This window comes from Trachymyrmex cornetzi, unplaced genomic scaffold (genome assembly GCF_001594075.2).
Source record: "Trachymyrmex cornetzi isolate Tcor2-1 unplaced genomic scaffold, Tcor1.1 scaffold131, whole genome shotgun sequence".
Taxonomy (NCBI): Eukaryota; Metazoa; Arthropoda; class Insecta; order Hymenoptera; family Formicidae; genus Trachymyrmex; species Trachymyrmex cornetzi.
In genome coordinates this window covers 68,216-96,213 of record NW_017295884.1, presented here as the reverse complement: position 1 = coordinate 96,213, position 27,998 = coordinate 68,216, and the positions used below count along the sequence as shown (strand labels likewise).

At 39.1% G+C, this 27,998-nt stretch overlaps 1 protein-coding gene across 3 annotated transcripts; it reads left to right on the top strand.

Moving 5' to 3' along the window:
- LOC108770739 (heat shock protein DDB_G0288861) lies at nt 1-27,976 on the top strand. Of its 3 annotated transcripts, XM_018522442.1 has the most exons (3): nt 56-123; nt 25,814-26,226; nt 26,290-27,976. In XM_018522442.1, the coding sequence occupies exons 2-3, from the start codon at nt 25,834-25,836 to the stop codon at nt 27,259-27,261; spliced, it is 1,365 nt and encodes a 454-aa protein (XP_018377944.1). In that variant the 5' UTR covers nt 56-123; nt 25,814-25,833; the 3' UTR covers nt 27,262-27,976. The 3 variants fall into 3 exon arrangements, with proteins under 3 accessions (XP_018377945.1, XP_018377944.1, XP_018377943.1); XM_018522443.1 differs by having other exon boundaries at nt 1-123; nt 25,814-27,976; XM_018522441.1 differs by lacking the exon at nt 56-123 and adding an exon at nt 13,181-13,406 and having other exon boundaries at nt 25,814-27,976.
- Nucleotides 27,977-27,998: the final 22 nt, after the last annotated feature.

The following is a 27,998-nucleotide window of genomic DNA, read 5'->3' as shown; positions in this document are numbered from 1 at the left end:
GCACAGGGGAAAACTGTATTATACCGCTTTTGACTATTCTGCGCCCGAAGGTCGGCAGGATCGACGACAAAGTGGATCGCTGTTCCATCGCGCGCTTTGGATCGACGGAACCTTTCAAGATTGGTGAGTACGAGTCTCCTCGACCCACGCTGGCGAAATCTTTCAAGTGATCCTTTGAAGACTCGACTTGTGTTGACGATGGTGGAAATCGCTCCGAATCTTCCGAGATCTCTCGGATGAGGAAAGAATTGCAGTCGCTTTGGTCGAATTGTGATTTGGCTGAGCTGTTCGCTTTAAAAAATATCGGTGTGGATTTAACACCATGTGGTATAGAATTCTATATAATTCTCACCGTGTTGATGTTGATATTAATATACCAACATGACGTGGACTTGTAACCTCTGGTGTTTATATCAGCGTCTTCATGGTGCGTTGATTTAAATCCCATGGTGTTAAATCGACATCATGTTGGTGTTAATATTAACGATGATCCACACTGACTTTTTTTGGAGTGTTTAAATGTGATTTATCAATTCCTTGACAACACAAAGCCCAAACTCATAAAACATTTTTGACGTCTTTAAAATACTACTGTGAGTGAACTTTCAAGTTTAGAAATTAATTCAAGTTCAGTACAGTTTTTAGTAACAAATTTTGGTGGCTTAAAGTAATAAAATTGATATTAAGATTCATGTTTTTTACATTAAAGTAGTGTCAGTTATTCTTACCTTGCGATTTATGAAGTATAATTAAAAAAGTGTTAAAAAATTCTGAATTACGTAACCGAATTGTGACACAAAGTAATTGATGTAAGAAAAATATGAGTAACATTCCAAGGTTAAGATACCTTTAAGACGTCTCGTGTTCCAATTCTGGACTTTGTATTGTTTTTTCTCTGTCCGAGATATCTCGGAGCGATTTTTACACGGAAAGGACGACTTTGTGGAGTATCTGTAAATTTAAGCTAAACACAAATCTGAAAATAACTTTATTAGACGATCACAGTAATTACTCGTGCAGTACAAGACTTCAAAGGATATTCCGAGGACGTTCTCAGGTGTCCCTAATCGAATAAAATGTGCTGTGGATATTTAGACTTCAAGCTGCTAGAATGTGAAAATTTTTTGCAGCATCGTTGACGTCGTCGTCAGCGCTTAATCATCCTACATAATTATTATTTATCGTCAAACAAAGTTATTTTTAAATGCTCCATCAAAATCATTCTTATCGCGTAACAACGCGAACACACAATGACGTCTCGTTACGAAATCGGCGCAGAAACGCCAGTCACGCCAATTCATTCGCGTTAAAAACGTAATAAGAGAACGATCGGCGACGCGAGTTCAAATATGAAAAACAACGACACTTGAAGAGTGTCGTGTAATTCGAGAAAGTTGACGAGTCTCTCGATCTATTCTCGGAATTGTTTCTTCGAAGATTTAAAAAATTCCTTTCCGCTTTTTCGAGACCGTGAAATTTGCTCGACACTCGTCGTGCTCGCCGTCATCGATCGCTTCGATTCGCGACGTTGGAAGCATCATCCTAGAACACGTGCTTCTTCCGCAGGCAGGTGAGACGTCAGAAACACGGAGAAACGTGCGAAACTCCGAATCACGGTCCGCGCCGTTTTGATAGATTCCTATTAGCTCGCCGAGAGATCTCTATTATCTCAAGCTCGTCGGAAATCGACGTCTCGCGAGCGTCGAAAATTTCTAAATTACATCGCAAAGTTGTTATCATACCAATTGAAAATTCTTGCTGCGTTCTAAAAAGTGTGGGTGTAGATTTAACATCATGGGTTTTAAATCCACACCATATTGTTGATGTGAACATCAACATGATGAGAATTATATATAAACATCGCATGTGTAAAATGTACTCATATTTTTTTAGAGTGCAAGTGATACAAAGTTTTTGCGGGATTCTGTAAAGTTCCGAGTAAATTTCTTTGTTGTTTTGTAGAATTATAATAATAATATAATAGGATAATAATAAGAAGGTTTATCGACGTGCAAATGGTATTTTATAAACGCAATGCAGTTGACTCTTTAAAACTCTTAAAGTGAATTGTCTCTAAAGACTGAAACGTCACTCTTAAAGATTGAAAACTGAGCCATTATTTTTCAAGACTATCTCAGTTTTCACTCTTTGGAGTGAGATTCCACTCCAAAGAATTTAAAGCGCCCGAAGACGTGATCAGGCGTCAGCAACAGTGTTTGTAAGTCTAGAACTTGATACGATGTAATTGATAAATAAAATAAAACAGAGAAAAGAAGTTTACACGGTAACAACTTACAGCACAAACAATACTAGAAAAATGTCTATTACGTTTTTCTATTGATTGTGTTCCTCACATATGCGGTCTAAAATAAAGACTCTTAATATTGACTACAGCACAAAGTTGCACAAAAGTTGCTGCAACATTGTAGCAACGTTACACGTTGCAGCGATATTGCTGCAAATTCTGTGTTGTACGGGAAGCAGAAATTTCGTAGAAGAATCTGTACTTTGGGACGCAAACGCGAGAGTCTCTGGTACGTCGATTTCGCGATTGGCCGAGGAGCTCGCGCAGCCGCGAATGACGCAACATCGCGCCGCGCGCGATATTCGCGAACGTGACCGTCCCGGGGTGCATCCATTGTCCGGCCGTTCATGGTGCGGTATCTTATCATCGCGATATGTTCGCCGGCTGAATCACGCAGGCTCTCTCGAATAACGCAGGTGTAGATAAAGACCCTCGGGGTGTTGCGAGAAATGCAATTAATACGATGACGTCACGCGCACTACGAGGATAAAGCGACGTCTTCGCCACGCGCGTACTTGTTGTGTACCGAGATCTTACGAAAGTGGCGTGCAACACGCGCGCCGTTGTTTCGTTCATTTCGTTGCGTCATCCCCTCCGCGCGTCATCCCTCGTTACTTTATAACGGGGAAACATTCCGGGATAACCAACGTTGTCAGGACTTAAAAGTACTTGCTGTCAACTAAATGGCGTACCCGATTGAGACGAATTGTATCAATAATTTATATCTGTTTTCCTTTTGTCTTCAATTTATTATACTTTCTGCGCTCAAAGTGAGAATATACAAATTCTCTCTTTTTCTCGTTTCTTTCTTTTTTTCCACAAAAATACCTACGTATTCTGTTATGATATACAGAGCCACTAAAATTTTAATCATTTATTTGAACAATTCAGAATTTCACTGAAATAGAGTGTCGGTAAACTTGATAAAATATATTATGATATTTTCCCGTGATTTATTGCTTTTATATTTAGATCAAACGTTGAATTTTTCTAATATTGTATCTGAAATTGTACAAGATATTGAAATTGCACACTCTATAAATATTGGTGTAAAATCTAACACTATGTAGTGTCTATATAATTCTCACCATGTTGATGTTGATATTAACATTAACATTGTGGATTTAAAATCCATGGAATTAAATCCACGTCATATTGGTGTAAATATTAACATCGACACAATGAGAATTATAGTGTATAGGCACACGTGGGGTGTTAAATCCACACCGAATTTTTCAGAGTGTACCAAATGTTATCTTTTCTGAAATGCAAAGTGGAGTATCAAAGTACATTAGTGTAGCTAGAAGAGTATTAAATCTAGTACTATTTCCATCAAGTCTGTACCAAGAAGACTGATCACGTCACGGTTTCGATTCCGCAGCGAGGATCGGTTAGAACGGAACGCGTACGACGTTCCGCCTTCGCGATACGAAATGCGTTTGCGAAATGCATCGCGATCAAGGATCAAGGTCGGATTTTATTTTTATCCTTTCGACTCCGCCGTCGCCGCTCGCGCGCTCGGTTACGTGAGAAGAATCGATATTCTTGTCATAGACAAGTAAGACAGCTCTCTCTCTCTCTCTCTCTCCCCCTCTCCCTCCTTCTTTTCCTCTCTCCTATTAACAGTTAATTATAATTTAAAATCAGCCAATCGCGACGAAATTGATTAATCGGGACACATTACGAAATCGAGATACGGCGATAACGTTGCCGTGCCGCCAACGATGTTCGTAAGTTCTTCCACGTGGCTGCGGCCAGCTACCGAGAGGAGTGATCCATCGATCGCGAGATCCTCTATTCCTCTCGCGAAACGGGAACCCCCCCCCCCTCTCTCTCCTCTCGTTGCACCGATTCCCCTTCCCCATCGATCTCCTCCTACCTCGCGCCGCGTGCCGCTACGGCTCTCTATCAAAGTGGGCCACGGCCCAATTTACGGAGCTCTTTCAACCTCGCGGCGTAAAACCGTCCGTGCAATAAGCCTCACGGACTCCTGCCCGAAGGGCACGCACGTGCACCCACTCGGGAGATCACTTAGAATCACTGAGAAAAATGGTCTGGGTGGATTAAATAGTAATCCTGGTGGAAAATGGACGAGTCAGAATTTTCTGGTTAAGTCTACTAGAATTCTAGTTGAGATAACTGGAATTCTGATTGATATCATTGTTCTGGTAAAAATAAGAATTCCAATAGATTTTACCAGAAATATTATGTCAACCAGAATTCCGATTAACTCTACTAGAATTCTAATAGATTCAACCAGAAAATCCTGAGCCGTCCATTTCCAACCAGAAAATTTTTTTCAGCGATTGAACGTGACCGATGGGCAGAAAATTTTGGATTTGAGAAAAATCGAGAGATCGAAAGGAAACGAAGAACGAAAGAGATGAAAAACCAAGTTATTGACTGCAGAAAAAGCAGTTTTGCAACTGTTGTAAGATTCTCTAATGTGATTGGATTTCACTCTTAGTTCTTCATTGGACCTAAATGTATAAACCAATCATATAAAGTATAAAGAATCTTATAATAATTGCAAAGCTGTCTCTGCTGAACGCAACCATTGTATAACGTAATCGCGCAGTTGCCTAACAATTAAATCGACAAATGGATACAGTCGCCGTGATAACGTATCGGACACGCTGTAATTTTATTTAATGTGATTTTGAAAAAGTATTCTCACGAAAACAATCCTTATAAATGTCGTATTACGTATTAAAGAGAGTCAGTCTTATCTTGTTAATGCTAATAGAATTAATTTTTTATTGTTTAACGTATAACTCTTTAAAACTTTTAGAGAGAATCTCACTCTGAAGAACGAAATCTCATTCTTGAAGATTGAAAATTGAGCTTTTTTCAAGACTAACTCAATTTTCACTCTCTAGGATGAGATTCCACTTCAGAATTTAGTATACTAACGACAAACAGAGATTAGATATAACGATCAGAGATAATGAATTGTATAGGTATAGATACATTAAATAAATACAGAATTTTGTTAAAAATGTTCAAAGGAGACGACTATTCTCGTCAGAAATTTTCAAGAACTTAACTCCGCACTTGGCGAGTCCTCTGACGCAACTTTAAGTGCACTTATTTGATAGTAGAAAAAAAAATGAGTCGGCCGATTGGAAAATTAACTCGGTTTCGATCGTGATTTGCGATCGCAATTTTTGGGACGGTCGTACCGAAAGTTTTCGCGAAAGAGATCGGAGTTACCTGCCGATCGATAGAGATATTATTTATCAGTCAAAAATAATAAAAAAGCCCGTCAGAGCCTACATCAGCTGTTCGGATGTACAGAAAACACTTGATTTTCATGTGAATATAACAAATCAAATCAAATAAACGTTTCAGCCCTTTAATTTGTGTCCTTATCAATATAAATATAAATCTAATTATATAAGTAACGCCAAATCCAAAAAAGTGATTCCCGCCAATTTAGCTCATTCTTCTTTATCCAAATGCCAAATTAGTTATGTAAAATGATTATCACAAATATTAACTTATACAAAAATAATATAACAATTTACATAAATTAAAACGGAGTCAGATACAATGCGTCAAAAAGTAGAATATTAGAGTATAGACGGGCTTTTGTATTATTTTTCACTGATAGATTCTTTCGAGCCTCATTTGATATATTCGTTGATATTGTTTATCTAGCGGGGTGTTGGGATCGCCTGTCAGAGAGCGGATTAGCGGTATCTCTGCGTTGCGCGGAAATACACGTAGTCGCAGGTGTTGTACTCGCAACGGTCGCAAGTGTATAGCTACTGCTAGTTACGGTTCTCCCAGCTGAGTGCGTTTGTGTGCGTGCGGCCGGATATACTGGCGATATCTAGGCTTATACGTGTCGTCGCGTCTCGGACATTGTGGATTATACGTTGCGTTGCGTCATCGGCCGTTCATCGATCACCACGATGTAAGGAGAGAGAAAGAGAGAGAGAGGGTAGGCGAGCAACGCGCCTTGTATCTATTTGCGCCGCTCTATTTCTTATTTAACGATATCGACGACGAACGCGACGATCGCGGAATTTTTAGACTACACTGAAAGACGTGCGCTTGCGACTGCAATTAAAAAAAGATAAATCCCTTTTTTTTCGAAAATTCATTTCTAATTTTTATTAACTTTGAAGGAAAACGCGACGAAATGGCACGGAAAATAAAAAAGGATAAAGGCCAAGAGAACCATGAAATATTAAAATATATGTCAAAAATGTATATCGAAATATTTTAAAATGTACACTGAGAAAAATAGTCTGATTGGATTAAACAGTAACTCTGGTGGTAAATGGACGAATCAGAATTTTCTGGTTACGTCTATTAGAATTCTAGTTGAGATAACTAGAATTCTGATTAATATAATTATTCTGGTAAAAATAAGAATTCTAGTAGATTTTACCAGAAATATGGTATCAACCAGAATTCCGGTTATCTCAACTAGAATTCTAATAAATTTAACCAGAAATTTCTGATTCGTCCATTTTCAAACAGAAATTTTTTTCAGTGTATAATACGTTGAAATTACAAAAACACTAAAGCAAGACATTTCGACTCGACTGACTGAGTCTGCGTCAGCCGCTAATAACGAAAGTCTGAAAGATACAATACATCAAAGCGTAATGATTCGGAAAATATTCTAGATATCAGTGTTTCAACAACGACCATATTACTGCGGCGGGAATTGCGTCACGAGCGGCTAATTCGAGGACTTCGCCTCTCACGTCGTCGCGGGATCGAGAGCGGCGGATTCCGCGACGATCGCGATTCAGAAGCGGCTGCGGCGGCGGAGCGGCGGCCGGTTTATCGATCATATTAGCAAATATCAGACTTCGTTGTTCGCCGCGATGACCTTTTCCCGCTCGTATTATGCAACGAAGGTGAATGGTCTAACATAACAGCCTGCACGTGTTGCAGTCACGTGGCGGACGCGGGGACGGCCGCAACAACACAAGGCGAACCAACTCGCGCGAATTGCGCGAGCGTTTGCGCGCTATGTGCTAACAGTTGCATCACGCACCGCGTTATTTCTTAAGCGACTTTCACACCGCCAGCACGCGGGATCCCAAAGGATCGTGGAGCCAGAAGGCCGCACACAGTTCATGTATAGCTATTTATATTAAGGAGATAGATGTATATTTTTAAATAATCAAAAATTATGAAGAAATTGCAGATCATTCTATCTCATTTAAAAGTAATACAACATTTTTTTAGCGACGGTTTATTATTTGGATGAAAATTTAGTTCAATAAGTAGTATTAGTAGTATATATTGTAAAATAATAAGTCATTTCGGATACTTGAAGTATTTACATAAAAACACTTGGAGACTTTTATTATTATTTTTTAAATTTTATAACAATAAAAATAAAAAATTTGTTTAAAGCATAATTATTAATATATGTTTTATATATCGAACCTCTATAAATAGCGATACACTTTTTTACTGTTTGTCGATTAAAAAAATTCAAACGCGTTTCGTAGACTTTTATAAGAGTAAAGTTGGTACTAAAGGCGATTAAAGAGAATGCGTTGAAATTTTGTAATCGTTACTTATATCGAACGTCGTGCACTATTGAAGGGCTTGTTGCAACAGCGAGCTTATAGCGAATTCGATTGAACGCACTAATGTGCACTGATGCATATTAAAGCCGTTGTATACTGATCTAATTTGAGTGCAAAAGTGAAATGCAAATATTTCGAATGATAAAACGACCAAAATGTATGTAAATATTTTTTACGAAATGGCACAATAACATTTATTGAGGATATCGCGGTTTATTGCATGTATTTATATTATATTAGTACATATTTATGCTACTTTTATGTGTATTTTTACGTCGATTTGTATACGATGGCTTCAATGTGCATCAGTGCGCACTAATGCCTCCAATCGAATTAGCTATTACCCACATTTTGTAAAACTGGAGTAAATAAAGTTAACTAAATAAAGCTAAAATAATGGGAAAAATATCAGTCACGTCATATTCGACTATAGGCCATATTTTGTCTTAAAATAATTAAGATAAAAGTTGATAAATAAAATCAGATATCTATATTACATAAAACATTATTTTTATCTATATTTCGAAATGCAATCTTAATTTTAAGAGAAACATTATTTCGTTCTAGATTAAAAATATAAACTAGGTAATTTTTTTAGTTTTGTAAAAATAAAACAATTAAATTAAATTTGTTTAATTGATTTAATAATGTAATTAATATTTAATTTTTACAACTGAATCACTGTTTAATTTAACAAAACTGAAATGAAGAGAATTTACTTTGTTTTTACCAAATGTGGGTTAGCCCGCTGTTGCAGCAAGTCTCTTAATCGTATGTTACGTGTCTCGAAAATCGCAATTTGCAGAGCAACAGGACAGGCAATTATCCGCTTTTCGGATCTCGGTGGAAAAAGAGGGGAATCGTCGATCATGTCTCGATGTTGTCGTCACGCGCGTATATACATTATGTAACGAGGATAAACGCTTTTGTACAAAGGTCTCGTTACCCGCTCATGTCACGTGTATTGTCGGAAGGCCGACGGGGCGCGCGTTGTAAGAAACGTCGCGAATCTCTCTCACGTGGATCGCACGACCGCCGGAACGTGCGACAACGCGATCGAAATCCGTCCACTCGCGGTAAACATAAAGCCCGATCTACAATTGCGTAAATGTAGTTGTAGTTGTAAGAATCGACCAATCATACTCTCGAATACGAAGGGAATATCCGGCTGTGATTGATGAATTGTTACAACTACGATCACTTACAATTACATTTATGCAATTGTAGAGCAGGCTTAACGCGGATCGCGAAAGTTCGAATTCCGCGAAATAACGCGAACAAGTCGAAAAAACGAGTGTAGATTAAAATTCGCGGTAAGCGACTAGCTGTCGCGATAATTGCGAAGTCAACGGTCCGCCATTAGAGCTAATGCTAATATTTCATTTGTTTAAATTAGTTGATATTTCATTTGTTGTATGACAAATTTTTTAAGTGCCTGTCGATCGGCTACGAGATACTTAAAGCATTTATTAACACGCTCTAGTATAATTAGATCTCTATTTGTAAAGATTCTTCTTTATCTGAGCAATACGGTAAGATTATTCATTGGCCGGAAACATTTGGCAGTCACTGTATAAAGAAAATAATATAAAATAAAGAAAAAAATTCTAGAATCTTGATAACCTCTCTATTCTGCAGCCAATTAACACACTTGAACAATTTGTCGTACGACAAATGAAATATTAACCTAAGACGTAAATCTGTTGGCGTTGCTTGCGCTTGGCACTCAAAACCTTCATTTCTTTCTTTTCAACACCTGAACATATATTTAGCAAACCTGACAAACCTTCTGACAGCCTAAATACACAGAAAAATACATACCGTGCGAGTAATAATTACTTGTTTCAGGTGTTTCAAAAATTTGTATATTCTGAAATATCATAAGCTTACCACAAGCATTAAATTTATTCAAAATATACTTATTCTGAATCTTACAATTATTAATTAATAAAGAAATTCTTGTTTCGAGTGCAAAATGAATTTTCCTAAAATTTATAAGTATATTTTCAGATTGTCATCAAGAAAATATTCTCTGTCACAGATAAGTGAGTTACTCAAAAAAGGAAGAAAGTAAATTGAGCAATCACTTTTCTTCGCAATAGAGTGATATTTTTCTGTGTGTACTTACACAGAAAAAAAGACTGTTCTTAAATCAACCATAATATACTCATATATAAGCAAAAATATTGTAATCTTGCTTCAAAAATTTTAGCCTTGAATTTGTATTGATATAAGATTTTTAATTGAGCAAGTCTTGAATTGAGTGCAAAGTAATACTTGCATCAAAACAAATTTAATCAAATCAAGATTGATATCTTTGAAGCAAGATTATAATATTTTTGCTTATATATGAGCATATTATTTATAATATACTATTATTATATTAATATATCATTTATAATGTACTATTATATGGTTGATTTAAGAATAGTCTTTTTTTTCTGTGTACACAGGCGCTCTTCTCGTGTAATTCGGTCTCGCTTCTGCCTGGCCTTTCCCGCTCCCGCCCGCCGCACGGAATCGAATCAAGCCGGCCGCGGCCGCGTGACGCGCATGATTATGTAACGACAAAGTGTGCCTCTGTTACGCGACTATAATACAACTGTACCGGGTGTCGCCGATCAATCTGCCATTATTCATGCGTTGATGAGAAACTCTCCGAGCTCACTCGTTTTTCCGGAACTTCTTATCGACCAGACCAGCAGAGTGCCAGAAACCTTGGACACGCTCGCGATTATGATCATCCTCAATCCCTCTCCTTCTCTCCCTCGATGATCTAATCTACGATCGCGTAAAGAAAGAAAAAGAGAGAGAGAGGGGGGGATGCACGCGTCATAAAATTTTCCTTTCTCGTTCCATTTGATGGTCGCGTCGACGCAAAGTATGCGTTATCACGCAGGCCGGTTGCATAATGAGCGGGAAACGAAATCGGAGACCGGTTCGAAATGCCTCGGCAAAGGCCGATAACGGTATCAGTTGGTCTCGCTGTTACGTGAGCGCTGACCGCAATCGTAACACCGTAGCCACGGCCAAGCGCGGTGGTGTCGGGTGGCCCCCGGCATTGTGCACATGCCTTTATGTGTACCAGCTGCGCACGGGCGCTTAAGCTTAAGTTCGTCGTACCCGGACTATTTTCGGGCGCGTACGCGCGCATCCTATTCAGCGGTTTTTCTCAAACGTGTGTTCCGCAAGTAATAATATCCGGCGGACGGTTGTACCTCCCCCATCTCCCCCCCTCCCCCAAAATCGTCACGCACGGACACAAGTGTGTGCGCGTATCCGATTTATTTAGAATATATTTTATGTATCCGCTTCCTTCCTGTCGATTAAGTCGAATTTTTTACGTAAATAAGCAGAGAAGGCCATAATCGGTCAAAACAGATTTCCGAGGGATATTCTATTACAGATATCTGGAGAATATTTCCAGGATGTTCCAGGGATATCCACAGAACGTTCCTCGAATATTTTATATATTCACTTCTGTCCTGTCGATTCGGTCGAATTTTCGTACATAAATGAGCGAAGAAGGCCACAATCGGTCGAATCCATACAGATTTCCAAAGGATGTCCCAAAGACGTCTGGAGAATATTTCCAGGATGTTCCAGGGATATCCATGGAATGTTCCTCGAATAAAGTGTACTGGAAACCTTAATGTTTATTTTTTTGCGTGAATTTTACAAAGTTTCCAGTTCAAAATTTTTTACCTCGTTCACTACACGATTCTCGTTTCTCATATAATCATTCCGCAGGAGCTTTGTGATTCCGTAGAATTGTTTGTGATTGTTGCGTGTGTGGAGTGTTATTTTCTTGTAGATATAACAATTTTAGACTTCCGCCCCGAGATTTTCCGGCGATGGCCGACGTGACGACGGTCGGGAAATAATGTAAATAAATTTCCGGGAAGATATATACACGGGTGAGAATACGGCGGGTGTGAATATTGTAAGCGGCTTCCTCGAACGAGCGCGTCAGGAGGAAAAAAATAAGCGCTGGCACCGGGTCAACGGATGACTTAATCGAGATACGGCGTGATATCACGCTAATTATTACTCATCGGGCAACACAGTACGTCGTTAATTATTTCGTATTCTAAACTGCGATACCGATTTCATAAGCGGTGCTCACAAAATTGCAACAGGTCATTTCCGTCCAGCGGATGTTACAACCCCGTCGAACAATAATTTCCTATTTTTGTGTATTATTATTATATATACAGTCTTGAAAAATATTAAGCACCTTACTAACCGTTATTTAAAGTTTTAGCCCAAAATTTGATTCATGCACTGAGAAAAAAATAGTCTAAATTTAAACAAATATTTATTTAAATACTACCAACTAAACATTTACTTGCAACAAATAAATATTTACTTAATAAAAAGACGTGATTGTTAAATTAAATTAATGCTTTTTGTACCAAATAAATATATTTTTAAATTTAATAAATATTTATTGAAATTTAAGATATTTTTGTCTCAGTATGGCAAATTATCCTTTGTTTCAAGAATTCTTTAAATTTGTGTATAATTTTAGAGAAGGCTGCATAAATTTCTATACACTGAGAAAAAAATGTAGTCAATCTTAATAAATATTTAATTCAATGCTGTCAACTAAACATTTACTTACAGTAAATAAATATTTGTTCAGTAAAAAAAAAGATTGTTGAATCAAATTAATATTTCTTGTATCAAATAAATATATCTTTATATTTAATAAATATTTAGTTGGCAGTATATTCAACTAAATATTTATTAAAATTGACTATATATTTTTTTAGTGTACCTAAAATTCACGCAAAAATATTAATCACCACAAGCTTGACGAAATACGGCTTTCTAGGCATATTTGTGTTTACAATTATTACATAACTTGTTACGACAGTCACAGTACGCATAATAATTACAGCAGAATACCGGGAGTATTTTTTCGAGCGATCGCTGCCGCAATGCGGGAAGTCTCGCCGCATTCCCGGAGACGGGCGTCGAGGCGCCAAACAACTTGGCGGTTTCGCGCTACGCATTAATCCCCGGGAGGGCCGGCACGTTCCCGGAAGGAACGTAAGAGTCGCAAATGCGACGCTTGTGCACGCAGCAGCGGGCCACGTGCAGCCCGCCGCGTCGCATTGCGCAACCAGCGCAACGCGCGGGCGGAACACGTGCCCGCGTGTTACGCGAACAACACGCACGCTCTATCTACACGTTCACTGTTTTTCTCTGTCTCCACTCTCGTCGTTCCCGGAAAATTAGGTGATATCGGCCGGGAAGGGGGAGAGGAGATAAGATTTCCTTAGAAATGACGATTGATAACGGGCGAGGAGTGATACTGCGGGGGAGACGTATGCTTGGAGGAATTAACAGAGGAATTACCACGCAGTTGGCCACGACGTTTCCTCCGGTGCGAACAACAACGGACGAATATTAATAGCGCGCGTGATTCCGAGTGAACCCGAGTGACTGATCTGATTTGATTTTTCCCGGGCCTTTCGATCTTGCTCGATCCGGAGGAGCCTCCTGGTTTTTGAAAAAGTACAGCAAAGATTAAGGTAGAGCGAGAAAAGCACATGTAGACGGAAATGCTGTGAGAGAAAAATATTTGATATTTGTGACTATAATTGCAACGAAGGGCAATTGTGATTAAAACCTTTGTTTTTATAGTTATCACTGCAGTGTATGATGTCATAGTAATGATGTCTTTACACATTTTATCAACTATGAAAAAATTCTACTATAAACTATGTTTTTAATATTAATATCAAGATTTAAATGTATTGTAAATAAAATTAAAAAAATCTTTCTAAAGTGAATTGCAATTACATGATGAATATAATTATTTTCTTAACCATGCATTAGTGAAAAAAACCGATCAAGGTTCTCCGTGCCAAATCATATTTCTTTGTGAATTTGTACAATTTCCAATTGTGCATTTTTTTAGCATTTTTGCTTACTAATTACTTATTCGATTATAATGACGAAAAATGCAACATGGGTTTTAAATCCACACGTTGGTGATATTGATATAAACAGACGTTTTAAATCCATATTGATGTTATCAACACGATAAGAATTATATACAGACACACCGCACGATGTTAAATCGTAAATTTAGAATTCTAGGCGAGATAATCGGAATTCTGTTTGATACAATATTTCTGGTAAAATCTATAGAATTCTTATTTTTACCAGAATAATTATATCAATCAGAATTCCAGTTATCTCAACTAGAATTCTAGTAGATTTAGGGGCCGATTCTGTAACTCTTAACGACAGTCGTTGATGTCGTTGCGCAGATATTATGTAGAGTAAAAAAGCTACACTGAAAAAAATTTCTGGTTGAAAATGGACGAATCAGAAATTTCTGGTTAAATTTATTAGAATTCTAGTTGAGATAACCAGAATTCTGGTTGATACTATATTTCTGGTAAAATCTACTAGAATTCTTATTTTTACCAGAATAATTATATTAATCAGAATTCTAGTTATCACAACTAGAATTCTAATAGACATAACCAGAAAATTCTGATTCGTCCATTTTTCACCAGAATTACTGTTTAATCCAACCAGACCATTTTTCTCAGTGCGAGGTTCAACTTATTCATTGTCTCTTTCCAATTCTAGAATTGGAAAAAGATGAGAAACAAATTGAACCTCGGTTAAGAGTTAACCGTGAGTTGTGGAACTGGACCTTAATCAGAAAATTCTGATTCATCCATTTTCCACCAGAATTACTATTTAATCCAACCGGACCATTTTTCTCAGTGCACTCATACTTTTTTCAAGTCGACGGTGATTTTGTCGGAACGGAGATTATGCAGCGGATCTGCAGCAAACGGTACGCGACGTGGTACGTGTCGCGTCGCAATTGAGTTGCGGCGGGATTGCGCAACGTTTCGGCGGAAAATCCGTCATGTGCCGCGTGCGCGTAACGTACGTGGCGATGATTCGGCGAGAAAAACGAGATCATTTGGTGATTCAACCTCATTCGTCGTCCTCGATGACGCTTTTCGTCCTCATGGAACAGCGTCCGCGGAAAACGCATGGAATCATCGCGCGTCATGCATCTCCTCCTGCGTTTATACGCAAATGAAAATTAGGAGAACGCGGAGGAAAAGGGGCGGGTAGTCTATACGTGAACGACGCATGCAAAGCTTATTACGGAATCTAGAATTGGTCGATTAATTGAGCTGCGATGCGCCAGCCGGAATAATAATACGAAAGCGGCAGCGATCGATGCGCTGATTGCGTAACGGCTTCCATTTAGTTCCACTCGTTAGAATCTTATAAGCATTTATTTCCGCGGAAGGCACCTGCATTAGTCGATAAAAATAACAGAATAACGCCCGTGCACGTTGACGTCACGTCAATCTAAAGACTGTACCTCGATATGAATACCAGAATGCGCCTTTAAGTCTGTCTTCGTTGATCTATGTATGACGCAATTCTTTCATAATCGTAGAATCATGGATCATGGATAAGAAAAAAAAAAGGAGAGAGAGACGGAAAGAGTGGGACGAATGACGTTGGAAGCATTTAATAACGTTCATTCTTTATTGCCGTTTTAATTTCGATAAGTGATGTCAGTGCTTCTTCTTAGGAATTATTTCGTTTGCGGATACTTAAGATAAACATCGTATTATACGAACCTGCAGTCTATCTATCCAGAGTCACTCGAGATTCTTTAAAAGTCTGACTAAAAGCAACTTCCTCAAAATCCTGCGAGAGAAAAAGGTGTGTATACTTTCTTGATTTATATGTACCTATACTATTTACGCCTTTAACTTAGACTCTAGCTGTGTAACTTTAATTAAGATTAGAGTGAGATGGTAAATAGTAAATTAGTGAGATAGTATATAAACAGGAAATAAGTATATATCGCTTATTCCCTACAAAACACGACTCAAAAATTGTCAATTTTTTCAATTGCAAAAAGAAACAAGAAAAAGGAACATATTTCAAAAGAACATACTTTTATTCTTCTCTCTATAATCAATTATTACATCAAACTTGCACTTTAAAATTAATATCAGAAAATTTTAACGATTTCAAACTTTAAATTCAAACTTATTTTCTGAAAAACTTTGATTTTTAAGTAAGTTTTCTCTCTCGTAGGATTTTAACCAAATCGTTCGAAAAAGACAGAAAGGACATCTAAATAGCTATAGATACAAATCTGAAAAGAATTTCATTGGACCATCAAAATAATTATGTAGGAAACTCAAGCTGTTGGAGTGAGATTCCAGAAAAAGAGGAATACGACTTCATTTCTTTAGAGTGAATCTCATTCCAAAAGAGTACAAATTTCCAAGATAAAAATATTTTTACACTTTTTCAAAGACTGGCTAAATTTTCAGTCTTTTGGAGTGAGATTTCACTCCAAGAGATTTAAAGAGCAAATATACGTAGCAAAAAACGGCTTCATAACGATAACGGAACTTTCGTTAAGAATTACACAAGTAATAATAATAATAATAATAATAGGTAATAATTTTTTTGGTGCAACTGTTTACAATCAATACTAGAAATTTAAAATGCATATTACGGTCGAAGAGAGCTGGATCTTCATTGCTTAAATAATTCAATCTTGAATTACTAATATATACTATATATGTACACTGAGAAAAATGGTCTGGTTGGATTAAACAGTAATTCTGGTGGAAAATGGACGAATCAGAATTTTCTGGTTATGTCTATTAGAATTCTAATTGTGATAACTAGAATTCTGATTAATATAATTATTCTGGTAAAAATAAGAATTCTAGTAGATTTTACCAGAAATATAGTATCAACCAGAATTCCGGTTACCTCAACTAGAATTCTAATAAATTTAACCAGAAATTTCTGATTCGTCCATTTTCAACCAGAAAATTTTTTTCAGTGTACTTGCATATACCATATTGTAGTCTTTTTCAAACTGCGCGTCACTGTTTGGTGCAACTGTTTCCAAATAATAGATAAATAAGATACGTGATAGAAAATAGGAACAACGGCAGCTAAAAGGCTGATTAAAAGAATAGATTTACGAGAGGAGATTAACGCGCGATGCAAGGGCGAGCGTTCGAGCAGGAGAAGGACGGAAAGGTGCCTCGGGGAAACGTGATCCGGCTCTCGATCGAATTCGCCGATTATTCCACTTCTGTCGTAAGCGGAAGAGCGGAACGTGATTCCCCGGCCGTAACACGTGGCGTACGTCACGCGGCAAAGCTGCGCGGTGTTGTTTCCGCGTGCGTCACGAACGCGCGTCGCGAAACTGCGACCTATCGCGGTCAATGTTGTTTGCGCGATCTACGTCGGAATTATATTATATTAGCCAACGACGTCGACGGTGCGCCGCGTCGCGAGCCTGTGCCGCCGATCAACAATGTTGTTTACGCGTTTGATTGGAGACGTCGATGCGCAAAATAAGTCCCGGCCGCGCTTCCGTGGAATTCGCGAAATCCACGAGTTACTTTGCGGGTAAACGCGTGGCCGCCGCGCATGCGACGCGACGTTTCGGCTGAAATTACTCGCGTGAATCGCAAGACTTCGGAAATAGATCGCGAGATCATAGAGCAATTTACGAGTCACCGAAATAATTTCGAGCTAATTTCAAAGCGCAGAAGAGCGCCGGTGTCGCGGGAGGTCGTCCGCCGTGGGCGGAAATCCGCGAGCTTTTGGAGCACGTCCATCGGGATTTCACAAAGTTGCGATATCAGCGAGCGGAGCGTATATACGCGCTGCTCTCGAGTCCTCGATTCTTTTGTAATGAGTACGTAGCAGTGTTCTTTCCTCGGAAAATAGATACACGTAAATAATGGTTTTGCTGAAGCATTTAAAAATTTAACTAGATATGAGCTAAAAACAATTTTGTAGACTATATTGAAGTATGATAAGTGAGGACTTGACATTGGTTGCGTTCAGCAGAGGAAAAAGTAGCTTTGCAACTGTTGTAAAATTCTTTAATATGATTGGTTTATACATTTAGATCCAGTGAAGAACTAAGGGCAAGACCAATCATATTAAAGAATTTTACAATAGTTGCAAAGCTGCTTTCTCTGCTGAACGCAGCCATTATTTCTCTATCACGTTTCCACTCGATTTCTTTTTAAACGACGCGCACTCGATGGCCGGAATTGTATTCCACGGAAAGAACGATTTTGCTAAAACCTTAAATTTTATATACAAAAATTGAAAGAGTAGATAGATCAAAAAACGAGCACATAAAAGATCTTAATTTTAGTAGTCTAGTAGTCTAGTATTCGATGTTGTAAAAAAAACCATGGTACGTCTCGACTGTACCAAGTCTTTAATTTTATGTTATTTTCAATTGGCTGATGAAGACTTAGTATAGTCGAAACGTTCCATGGTTTTTTTACAACATCGAATACTAGTTAATTTTGTGAATTAATTTAAAATAATATACTAGTTTTAAATTAAAATCTTTTATTTGCTCGTTTTTTGCCCTATCTACTTTTTTAATTTTTGCGTTTACAATATTGAGCGGATTACATCTTTTATTATTTTATATACTTAAATTTTAAATTTTATATTTTGTTAAAACATAAACATTTAGGTAATATAGATCGGAAAATAATTTTTGAGCACCAAAATAATTATACAGGAAGCTCAAGTACGTTAAGCGATGTCGTAAAAAAATTTGACGTTTTAGTAACCAATTTGAATGTCTTATTAATTATTTCGATAACAAAACTATCGAGTTTTGTAACAACGTATTGATAAGAGTTTTGTAAAAGTATTTATAATAGTTCAATAGAATTTTACTTTTAGATACTTTAGCAAAATTGCTCTGTCTATATAAATTTGTTCTTTGTGGTTGAATTAATTAGTGTATATTCATTATATTTTAAACGAAATAGATACACATAAATAATGGTTTTGTTGAAGCGTTTAAAAATTTAACTAGATATGAGCTAATAATTTTGTTTGACCATTAAAACAATTTTGTAGACTATATTGAAGTATGATAAGTAATATTGCAAAAAGTTTCAACATTCTAATAAACAACTAGAGCGACCTAAATACTTATTTTAATAGTCTAACAAAATTATTTTTATATCTATATCTAGCTGAATTTTTCTTTAGTAAAACTGTTTTTTGTAGACTTTATTCGATGAAATACAGGCAAGTTGGCAAAGGTGAGTTGGCTACAAGTAGTTGTTTTAATTGTTCCAAATTGAGAGAGGGAGCTTTGAACAAATAAAAAAGGCGCATGAGGAGAACGATTTTTCTTAAGTACCTAAAAATTTAGGTGAATACAGATTTAAAAATAATTTTGTTGAGAGCCATTAGAATAATTATGTAGGAAACTTAAGCGTGATGAGAAATGTTTTGACATTCTAGCAGCCAACTAAAGTGACCTATATAAATATTTTGACAGTCCAACAAAATGATTTTTAGACTTTTATCTGTATAGAATTCTGAATCGTTCATTATTCATCAGAATTCCAGTTAATTCAACCAAATATATTTTTCCGTATAGTTACATTTGTAAATATTTCAATAGAACCTTTTTTTCTGTATTTGGCGAAAGCGAGGAAAAATATTTTAATACAGTCCAGTGCAGCGACAAAAAAATAGGCCTACTGTTTCGATGTCGGATAATACGGTTCCATTTAAACGAGCCTCGTGATTTGCGTGGGCGGCTTCCGCGCGACGCGGAAAAATCGGCAGGTCGGATTGGACGAAGGATAACATGAGTCACGCGAAACTCGTCGTAATTGGGCGGCTGGAATTCCGAGAGATTGCTCAATTTTCGACGGGTATTTCGTGTTCCAATAATTCATTGCCCGTGTCGCGCGCTCTGATATATCGAGGAAACCGACCGACCACCTCGGCTTTCAAAGCCGGTTGCGAATCGTGTGTCGTAATGCACCGGCAATGCGGCTCGCCAGGAGAACGTTCGATAGACTTCCACATCCTTCAACAGCGAAATTCCACGAGCGCGAATCAGGGTGGCCGCAATAACTCCACCGAAAATGATACGATAAAGCTGCTCGACAAAATTCTACGTTTATCTCGTGTTAAATTGATCTTGTAGAGTATCTTTTAGTGTTTTTTGTGTTTAGTGTTTAGTGTTTTTAGTATTTTTTGTGATTTTTCATTCTGTTTGCCAAAATGAGGAGAATACACTGAAAAAAATTTCTGGTTGAAAATGGACGAATCAGAAATTTCTGGTTAAATTTATTAGAATTCTAGTTGAGATAACCGGAATTCTGGTTGATACTATATTTCTGGAAAAATCTACTAGAATTCTTATTTTTGCCAGAATAATTATATTAATCAGAATTCTAGTTATCTCAACTAGAATTCTAATAGACATAATCAGAAAATTCTGATTCGTCCGTTTTCTACCAAAATTACTGTTTAATCCAACCAGACCATTTTTCTCAGTGTAGGGTTTTGTCTAGTTATCTCAACTAGAATTCTAATAGACATAACCAGAAAATTCTGATTCGTCCGTTTTCTACTAGAATTACTGTTTAATCCAACCAGACCATTTTTCTCAGTGTAGGGTTTTAAATATTTAAGAATTCCTCTATTTATCTTTTCTGCTTAGACATAAATGATAGAGAATACTGAATTTGACATGATTTTCTATTTATTATATAACAAAAGGCTTCGAAAATAAATCGTATTAATTAAAAAAAGACCTCATACACAACAAGCCGTTGTTGGCAAAATGTTGAAATTTATTATTATTTAAAAGAATTAATTTGTTACACAATAATTTTTAAAAAGAACTTTGTCGATTACAAAAAATTGGAGTCTTAGGATAAATTCTATTCTCAGTTTGAGTCAGCATAAAAACTATACTTATATAAGAACCAACTAAAATTTCCCATTTAACAAAATCACTTGTCGACCGGCGTAATTGAAACGACTTGCGGAAAACGCGAAATATAAAGATACATCATTGCCTCGAAGATTCGAAGAAGGAATTACATCCTCGACTGTTCTATTTCCCTGCAACGTGACGCATAGCGCGGTGACTCTGCCAAAAATGATACGATAATCGAAACTTCTTGTTTCGCGGGAAACGCGAAATATACATAATGCGCCGTCATCTCGAAGAGATTCCGAATTATGTCCTTAACTGTTCTATTTCCTGGCAACGTGACGCATAGCACGCGGTGTTTACTGCTGCTCCTCCTCGTGTTTCGCGAGCGCGAATTATTCGACGAATTATTAAAGCTGAGCGATAGAGTCGCAGAATTAATGAGTCACTCCCGAACTCCTGAAAAAAACAGACGAGTTGCGTAACACCGTATTAAATAACGAGCGCGCGTCACGCCGGTGTGAGTTGTCTGATTTCCATATCAGGATTCTAGAAATCTTTATCGCGTCGTCTCGAGTCTTCGTGATGAACTTCGCTTTGGCGCACATTTCGCTCTATCGGTCAGTAAATTGATCGGAGTCGTGGCGACATCGGATTGTTTGCGATTGTTAAACGAACGTAAACGAACGCAATATGTGCTTCCTTTTTCACATATCTACATTTTATCCGAGAGACGTTCGGGAAATGTTTTTTGGATGGATCTTTAAGATGTCCTTTTGAAGGTAGAGATATCCTTGGACGTCTTTAGGATAATCTTCAACAAATTTTAGTACTCTAGGAACAATTACAATGATATAAGTTTACAGGATATTAAAGAGCCAACCACAGAACTTGTTGCGTAAAATTATTTTATATATCTTAATGACAATTACATGAATTTGGTATTCAAATCTATTCTTTTAAATTCGAAATAATGTTGACTGTATTCGAGCCCTCTTCAGAAATTCAATAAATTTAATTACAGATGTGAAGATGAAGTCACTCAATTTTTGAGTATCAAATTCATGTAATTATCATTAAGATATATAAAATAATTTTATCAAACAAATTCTGTGGTTGGTTCTTTAATACCCTGTAAACTTATATCATTGTAATTATTATTATATTTAGAGTTTTTTATTATTGTACTAATACTTTAGGAAATTTGAACGTCCTATATAATTATTTTAATAATCCAACAACATTTATTTTTAGATGTATCTATTTAAATTCTTAGGTATTCAGCAAAAAGTGTAATAATTACTTATTTATTTGGAATACTAAAAATACTGAACATCTATGCTTTTAATAAAATTAACCCCGATTACAGCAACGGATCATTTGGACTCGAAGTGAACTTTTTTGGACGATTCTGCAATTTATACGATTAGGTTCTGGATTGTAGATGAAAAAAAAAACCTACTTTGAACTTTCCTCTATCAGTCGCCGTAAGGCAGAAGCTCATTTGCATGCTGTAACTTCAAACAAAATAAGGTTTAGAACTTATACGAGATGTAGTTTTCGTAGTTGAGGGTTAAAACAAGTAATCAATTACTGTCTTTCATATTAAATTGGCCGGTATTAGATTTCCGTAAGGCGAGTGCGCCGCGGGCGAGATCTGGGATCTTCCGCGGAGAGTAAAGGCTTAAACACAATAGGCACACGCTGAAAGAAAAGATTGGTTGCTGCAGTAAATTAGATGGTTAAATATGGCGTAGCATTTTTAATCGGTTGCAACAGCCAATTTTTTATCGCTGCACAGCCAATTGTTGGTTGCGTTAGCTTATCCGCAATGTCAGTATAGGATTTCGATTGGCTAACGCAACCAAAAATTGGTTGCTACAGCCAATTAAAAGAGCTATGCCATATTTGACCATTTAATTTGTTGCAGCAACCAATCTTTTCTTTCAGTGCAGGCAACAGGGAATAACGAGCCGTCCAATCGGAGCTCTGGGATACAATATCGAACTTACGCCCCAGAGCTCCGATTGGACGGCTCGTTATTCTTCGTTGCCCCTGCCTATTGTGTTTAAGCCTTAAACCTCGTCTCTCTACCGCTCCACGGCAACCGGAGGCTCGACTTTCATTAACGCGCCGCGCGCGCCTTACGGCGAGCGGAGCGCGTAACGCACGCTTCCGCGGAAATGAGCGCGCGCCAACGGCTTACATAACGCGCGTCATTAATACATCCGTCACGCGAAGTGCTTTATCATTTGTATTGCTGCGGGAGCTAAAGTTCATCAATAGTTGCGTAACGGCGTGCGCGCGAGCGCCGTTTTACTGCCAAGATCTTATTTCCCGCGTCGACCACGATTTGATAGCGCACGTATGTGCCTGATTGTGAGTAGAAATCCGGTATAGAGAGAATTACGAAGCGGATAGAAAACTGTCCGACCGATGGTGAGATATCTGCTTATGTAAAATACATGTTGTAATGTAAAATATAATAAACTCTTACTGAAATCCGATACGGGCCAATTTAATACCGAAGGACAGTAATTAATTACTTATTTTAAATATTGAAAGCACTGTTCAGTACTTTTAGTATCCAAGTAAGTAATGAATTACTGTCCTTCAATAATGAATTGGTTGGTATTAGATTTCTGTGAGGCAAGAAAACAGGTAGATTTTTTATGCTCCACGCAGGATTCTTTTCTAATGATGAAATAAAATTCTTACTTGCTTTTTTCTCCGTTGATGGATCTTTGTGACATTACTGTACGAATTTTTGGACAATTCGGGGTGTTTCGAATTGTTTTTAGTGTTTTTACCAAGTCGAGTTCGTGTGATTAATTATCGGTAGTTGACACTCAATGTATCTATTGAGATGACTAAAATATTTCCGCACGTGGAACACGTCAATTTACATAACAACACTTATCTCGTCTAAAAGTGGATCTTTTATAAACCACATGGAAGGAACCGTGTTTGCTGAAGTATCTAAAAATTTTGCAAGATATGGATCTGGAAATAATTATGTAGGACGCTAAATTGATAATTAGAATGTTAAAACTTTGACAGTATTATCGAGCTGCAAAAAACAAAAGTTCAAGCGTCCTACATAATTATTTTGATGGATTTCAACGAAATTATTTTCAGAAAAATTTAGTTCGATCTCAAAATAATGTTTCGGACTATACTAAAAACTTTTTGCAACATTAATAATCGTACTTGAGTTTCCTACCAGAATTATTTTGATGGTCCAATAACATTATTTTCAGATTTTTATCTCTAGCTAAATTTTTAGATATTCAACAGAATCGTTCTTTTCGTGCAGATACAGATCTGAAAATAATATTGTTAGATCATAAAATAATTATGTAGACCGTAAACATTTATACTGCTTTGTACTACTTTTTGTAATTTAATGATAATGCTGTCGAAAATTTTAACATTCTATAAGCAACCAATTTAAGCGTCCTACATTTTCAGATTTGTATTTTGCTAAATTTTTAGACGCTTCAGCAAAACCGTTCTTAAATCGTACAGTCAGCTTATCACTCCGTGATTTTTCCGATCGACGACAATTTGTGATCCGAGAGGGAGAGAGGAAAGACACGCGCAGGAAAAAAAAGAGACATCTTTCTCGTGCATCTTCGCAATCGCAATTAATACGTTAACGCTAATGGCTTCGAGCCGCACCGGGACTTGTGCAATAAATATCGAAGGTCAGGCAAACGTACGTGTTTTCCGCCGTTGCGACGACGCGACGCGACATCCCGAACACGTGGAGCGGTTCGGTAAACGCACGTGCGCGGTTGCGTAACCATTTCCGCGCATCCGCTGGCCGTTCGGATTAAGACTCACGTTACGTACGATACGTGAAGGCGATGCGCCGCCGCGCCGGCCGGAGTATTTTCATCCACGATCGCGGGTTAAAAATAAACGCGCGATCGCGCGAGGCGACGCGCTCGTTCCCACCTCGTGACTTCACTTCATCGCAAACCGATAATCATCGACGACGCGGACAACCTAATTATATGAGCTGGCGTCACGATTATCTCTGTCGCCGAAATTTGACAAGTATTATCTCGAAGAAGCGGTCATTAATTGGCTGATTGACCGACGGACAACTTTATCGACTTCTTCGAGTAAAATCGTCGCAGATCATAAAAATCGAGAAGGTCCAGCTTTACAGAATATCGATCGTTGTGTAAGAATTGACGTAGGTTAATTTTTTTTCTTTCATTAAAAGACAGTTTGGAGGTGAAGCGAACGACTCGGGTTCACTGGCACCTTCGACCTTGACGAACGCGACCTTACTCAAGGCTGTTTTGTAACTTTGGACGAGAGAAGTGCGTCCGTTGGCAGTGCGAGTGTCCCTCGATCTCTCGAAATTCTTTATCTTTGGCTGTTCTCTCTCTCTCTCTCTCTCTCTCTCTCTCTCTTGTGCTTCGACGTCAGAAGTGGCTGCATAAATCAATCTTCGTCTTATTAAGACTGAGAAGAAATAGAAGGGATTCGATGAATAGCAATTTTCCTTCTGATTTAGTCGAAGAGAGTCTATTTCCGAAGTAATTTGAAAATAATGGAAATTACACGCTTCCTAGAATCGCGGAAAATCCAGTCGACGTTATTAAGATAACGTCAAAATATATGTCGGTCGATAGTAATGTAAAATGTAAATCTTTACAGAAATATTGAAAAAAAAAGTCATTAATTACTTATTTTAATTGTATTAAAAACACTGTTGTTCAATACTTTTATAGTCCTTTAATAAATAAAAAATTATTTTTCAATAATAAATTGGTATTGGATTTCTGGAAGAAAAGAAAGTGGAGCAGATAGAATTTTTTACGTTCCTTAGAAAAATTCTTTTTTTAAAGATAATTTTAAAGTTTCTGGAATAGAAACTTTCCTAATTTCCATTATCAAACCTGAATCCAAGACAGTTGGTAACAAGCCTTTCAATCAATAACGATAGCCCTCCCTTCCTCTAATTGACATGCACAACGATACGTAACCAGTCCTCTCTCTGACGTATGTATTATCGTCGTCGTCGTTTGGCACGCCATACAAGTTTCGTCATCGCCACTAATAAACGCGTCGCGCACGCGAGTTGACCTACGAATTAAAAATCCCACGCGCGACGATATCTCCATCTCGCTCGATTAACTGATCAACCAACCCTTTTCGTTCCAGATGTACTAAGAAGACAAATTATGGTGGCAGAGTTTGTCTCCCGCCAGAGTGGATCGCCCATCAATGGTGAGACCGCGTGTCTGAACAGCAACATGCCGGCCACGCACACAATGGCCCACAGTGGTGGTCACGGTGCGCCCCACGGCGGGCCTCACGACGCCCACGGACCCCTCACGGTGCCCCTCACGCATCCCGGCCATCACGGCGGACCCCCATCTGCGATTCAGCAGCAGCATCAGCACCAACAGCAACAGCAGGGACCACCGCCGCAGCAGCAGCAGCAGCAGCCCCAGCCGCACCATCACCACCACCACCAGGCCCAGCAGCCGCAGCCACAGCAGCAGCAGCAGCAGCAGCAGCAGCAGCAGCAGCAGCAGCAGCAACAGCAGCATCTTCATCATGATGCGGCGCAGGTAACGACGCATCCCGAAAACTTCCCGTCCAATTTCGACCTACGAAAGGAGCTATTCTCACAGCGTAAGCAGCGCGAGTTCATCCCCGACAACAAGAAGGATGACAGCTACTGGGACCGTCGCAGACGCAACAACGAGGCAGCCAAGCGGTCACGTGAGAAGCGCCGTTTCAACGACATGGTCCTGGAGCAGCGGGTGATGGAGCTCAGCAAGGAGAACCATATCCTCAAGGCGCAGCTGGAGGCGATACGCGACAAGTTTGGCATCTGCGGTGAGTCCGTCATCAGCACCGAGCACGTGTTGGCCGCTCTACCCTCGGAGCCGACGATCAGCGTGAAGCGTGCGAAGATACCTCCGTCGGCGGCGCTTCTTTACGCGCGCACTCCCAGCCCGGTGCACACGTCGGTGATCCATCAGCCGGTGAGCGGCGCCCGTTCGCCCAGATCGCCGGCCCAACTCTACGTGCCCGAGACGACCGCTTACCCGGAGACCGAGAGCTTCCAGTATCCGTACTCGCACCCGGCGATGCATCACCTGGACACCACGAGCGCGCTGAACCTGTCGTCGCGCGGCCGCCGGGCGCAGTCACCGTTCGAGCTGTCGTCCGGTAGCGGCGACGAGGCCGGTCCCCAAATGGTTGTGGGCTCCCAGAACAACCCGGCCGCCAACAACAGTCTGCCCCACAAACTCAGGCACAAGTCGCGCATCGGCGACAAAGACGCCGCGAGCGCCCTGCTTGCGCTTCAGGGCATCAAGCAGGAACCTGGACCGCGAGCGTCGCCACCCTGGGACGAGGGTTCCAGCGACGAGCGCGACTCCGGCATCTCGTTGGGCGCCGAGTGGACCGGTCCGACCGCCACCACGGTCTCGGAAAGCGATCGGGAGGTGAAGATGAAGCTGGACCGCCTCGCGTCCGAAGTCGCGTCTCTGCAATCGATATTCCGCCTTGGTAAGCCCGTCGCAGCAGCGGCGGCGGCCGCGGCGGCAGACGGCCTAGTGACGGGTCACTCCGCCGCCACGGTCAGCGGACCGTGAAGGACACGGTCCCCCTTCTTCTGCGGGTCACTACTGCGAGTCCTCCTCCCCTGGCCGGATGCCGGGCTCCCTGATAATTGGACGTGGAGCCGTTGTCTGGAGGACGCGTGGGAAGGACAACGGAGCCTTGGACCGTCAAGTTTGATCGCACCGAGCTGGACATCGTCTTCGCAATCGAGCGTAAAGGATTCTATAAATTCGCGCGATTATTTAAAGGATAAAGAGCGTGCGAAGCTAGCTTTCACGGTGCCGGTGCAACGGGAGCAGATCCGTAGCGGTCGCTTTGAAATAAGATAGAATACTCGCGAGTCTCTCGTGAATGATTTGCGATTACCGATCGCTATCTGATTTGCTCGTTGCATGAAGGTTATCGATAACTGGAAGACGCAACAAGACGCTCCCGTCTAGCTGCGTCCACGGAAAACTTTAATCCTTCAACCTGTAGATTATACCTCTGAGGGTTCCTCTTCGATGAAACTTATAACTTATTGTGATACGCGAGAGACCGTTTAAATGCCGTTTTGAAAACGAATCCTACCTTTAGGTAGACTCGACGGTTACCGGTCGAAGGGTTAAAGGCGTTCTCCACACGGAAAGAACGGTTTTATTGGAGCGAATTTTTTCTAAAAATTTAGCATTCTATAGTAAACATTTTGATCGTCCTATACAGAAAAAAAATACTCCAAATTTTTACAAATCATTTGTTTGAATAGCACCAACGAAATATTTATTAAATA

What these genes read in the sequence shown, in the direction of transcription:
- LOC108770739 (XM_018522443.1), top strand. Translation starts at nt 25,834, where the DNA reads ATGGTGGCAGAGTTTGTCTCCCGCCAGAGTGGATCGCCCATCAATGGT.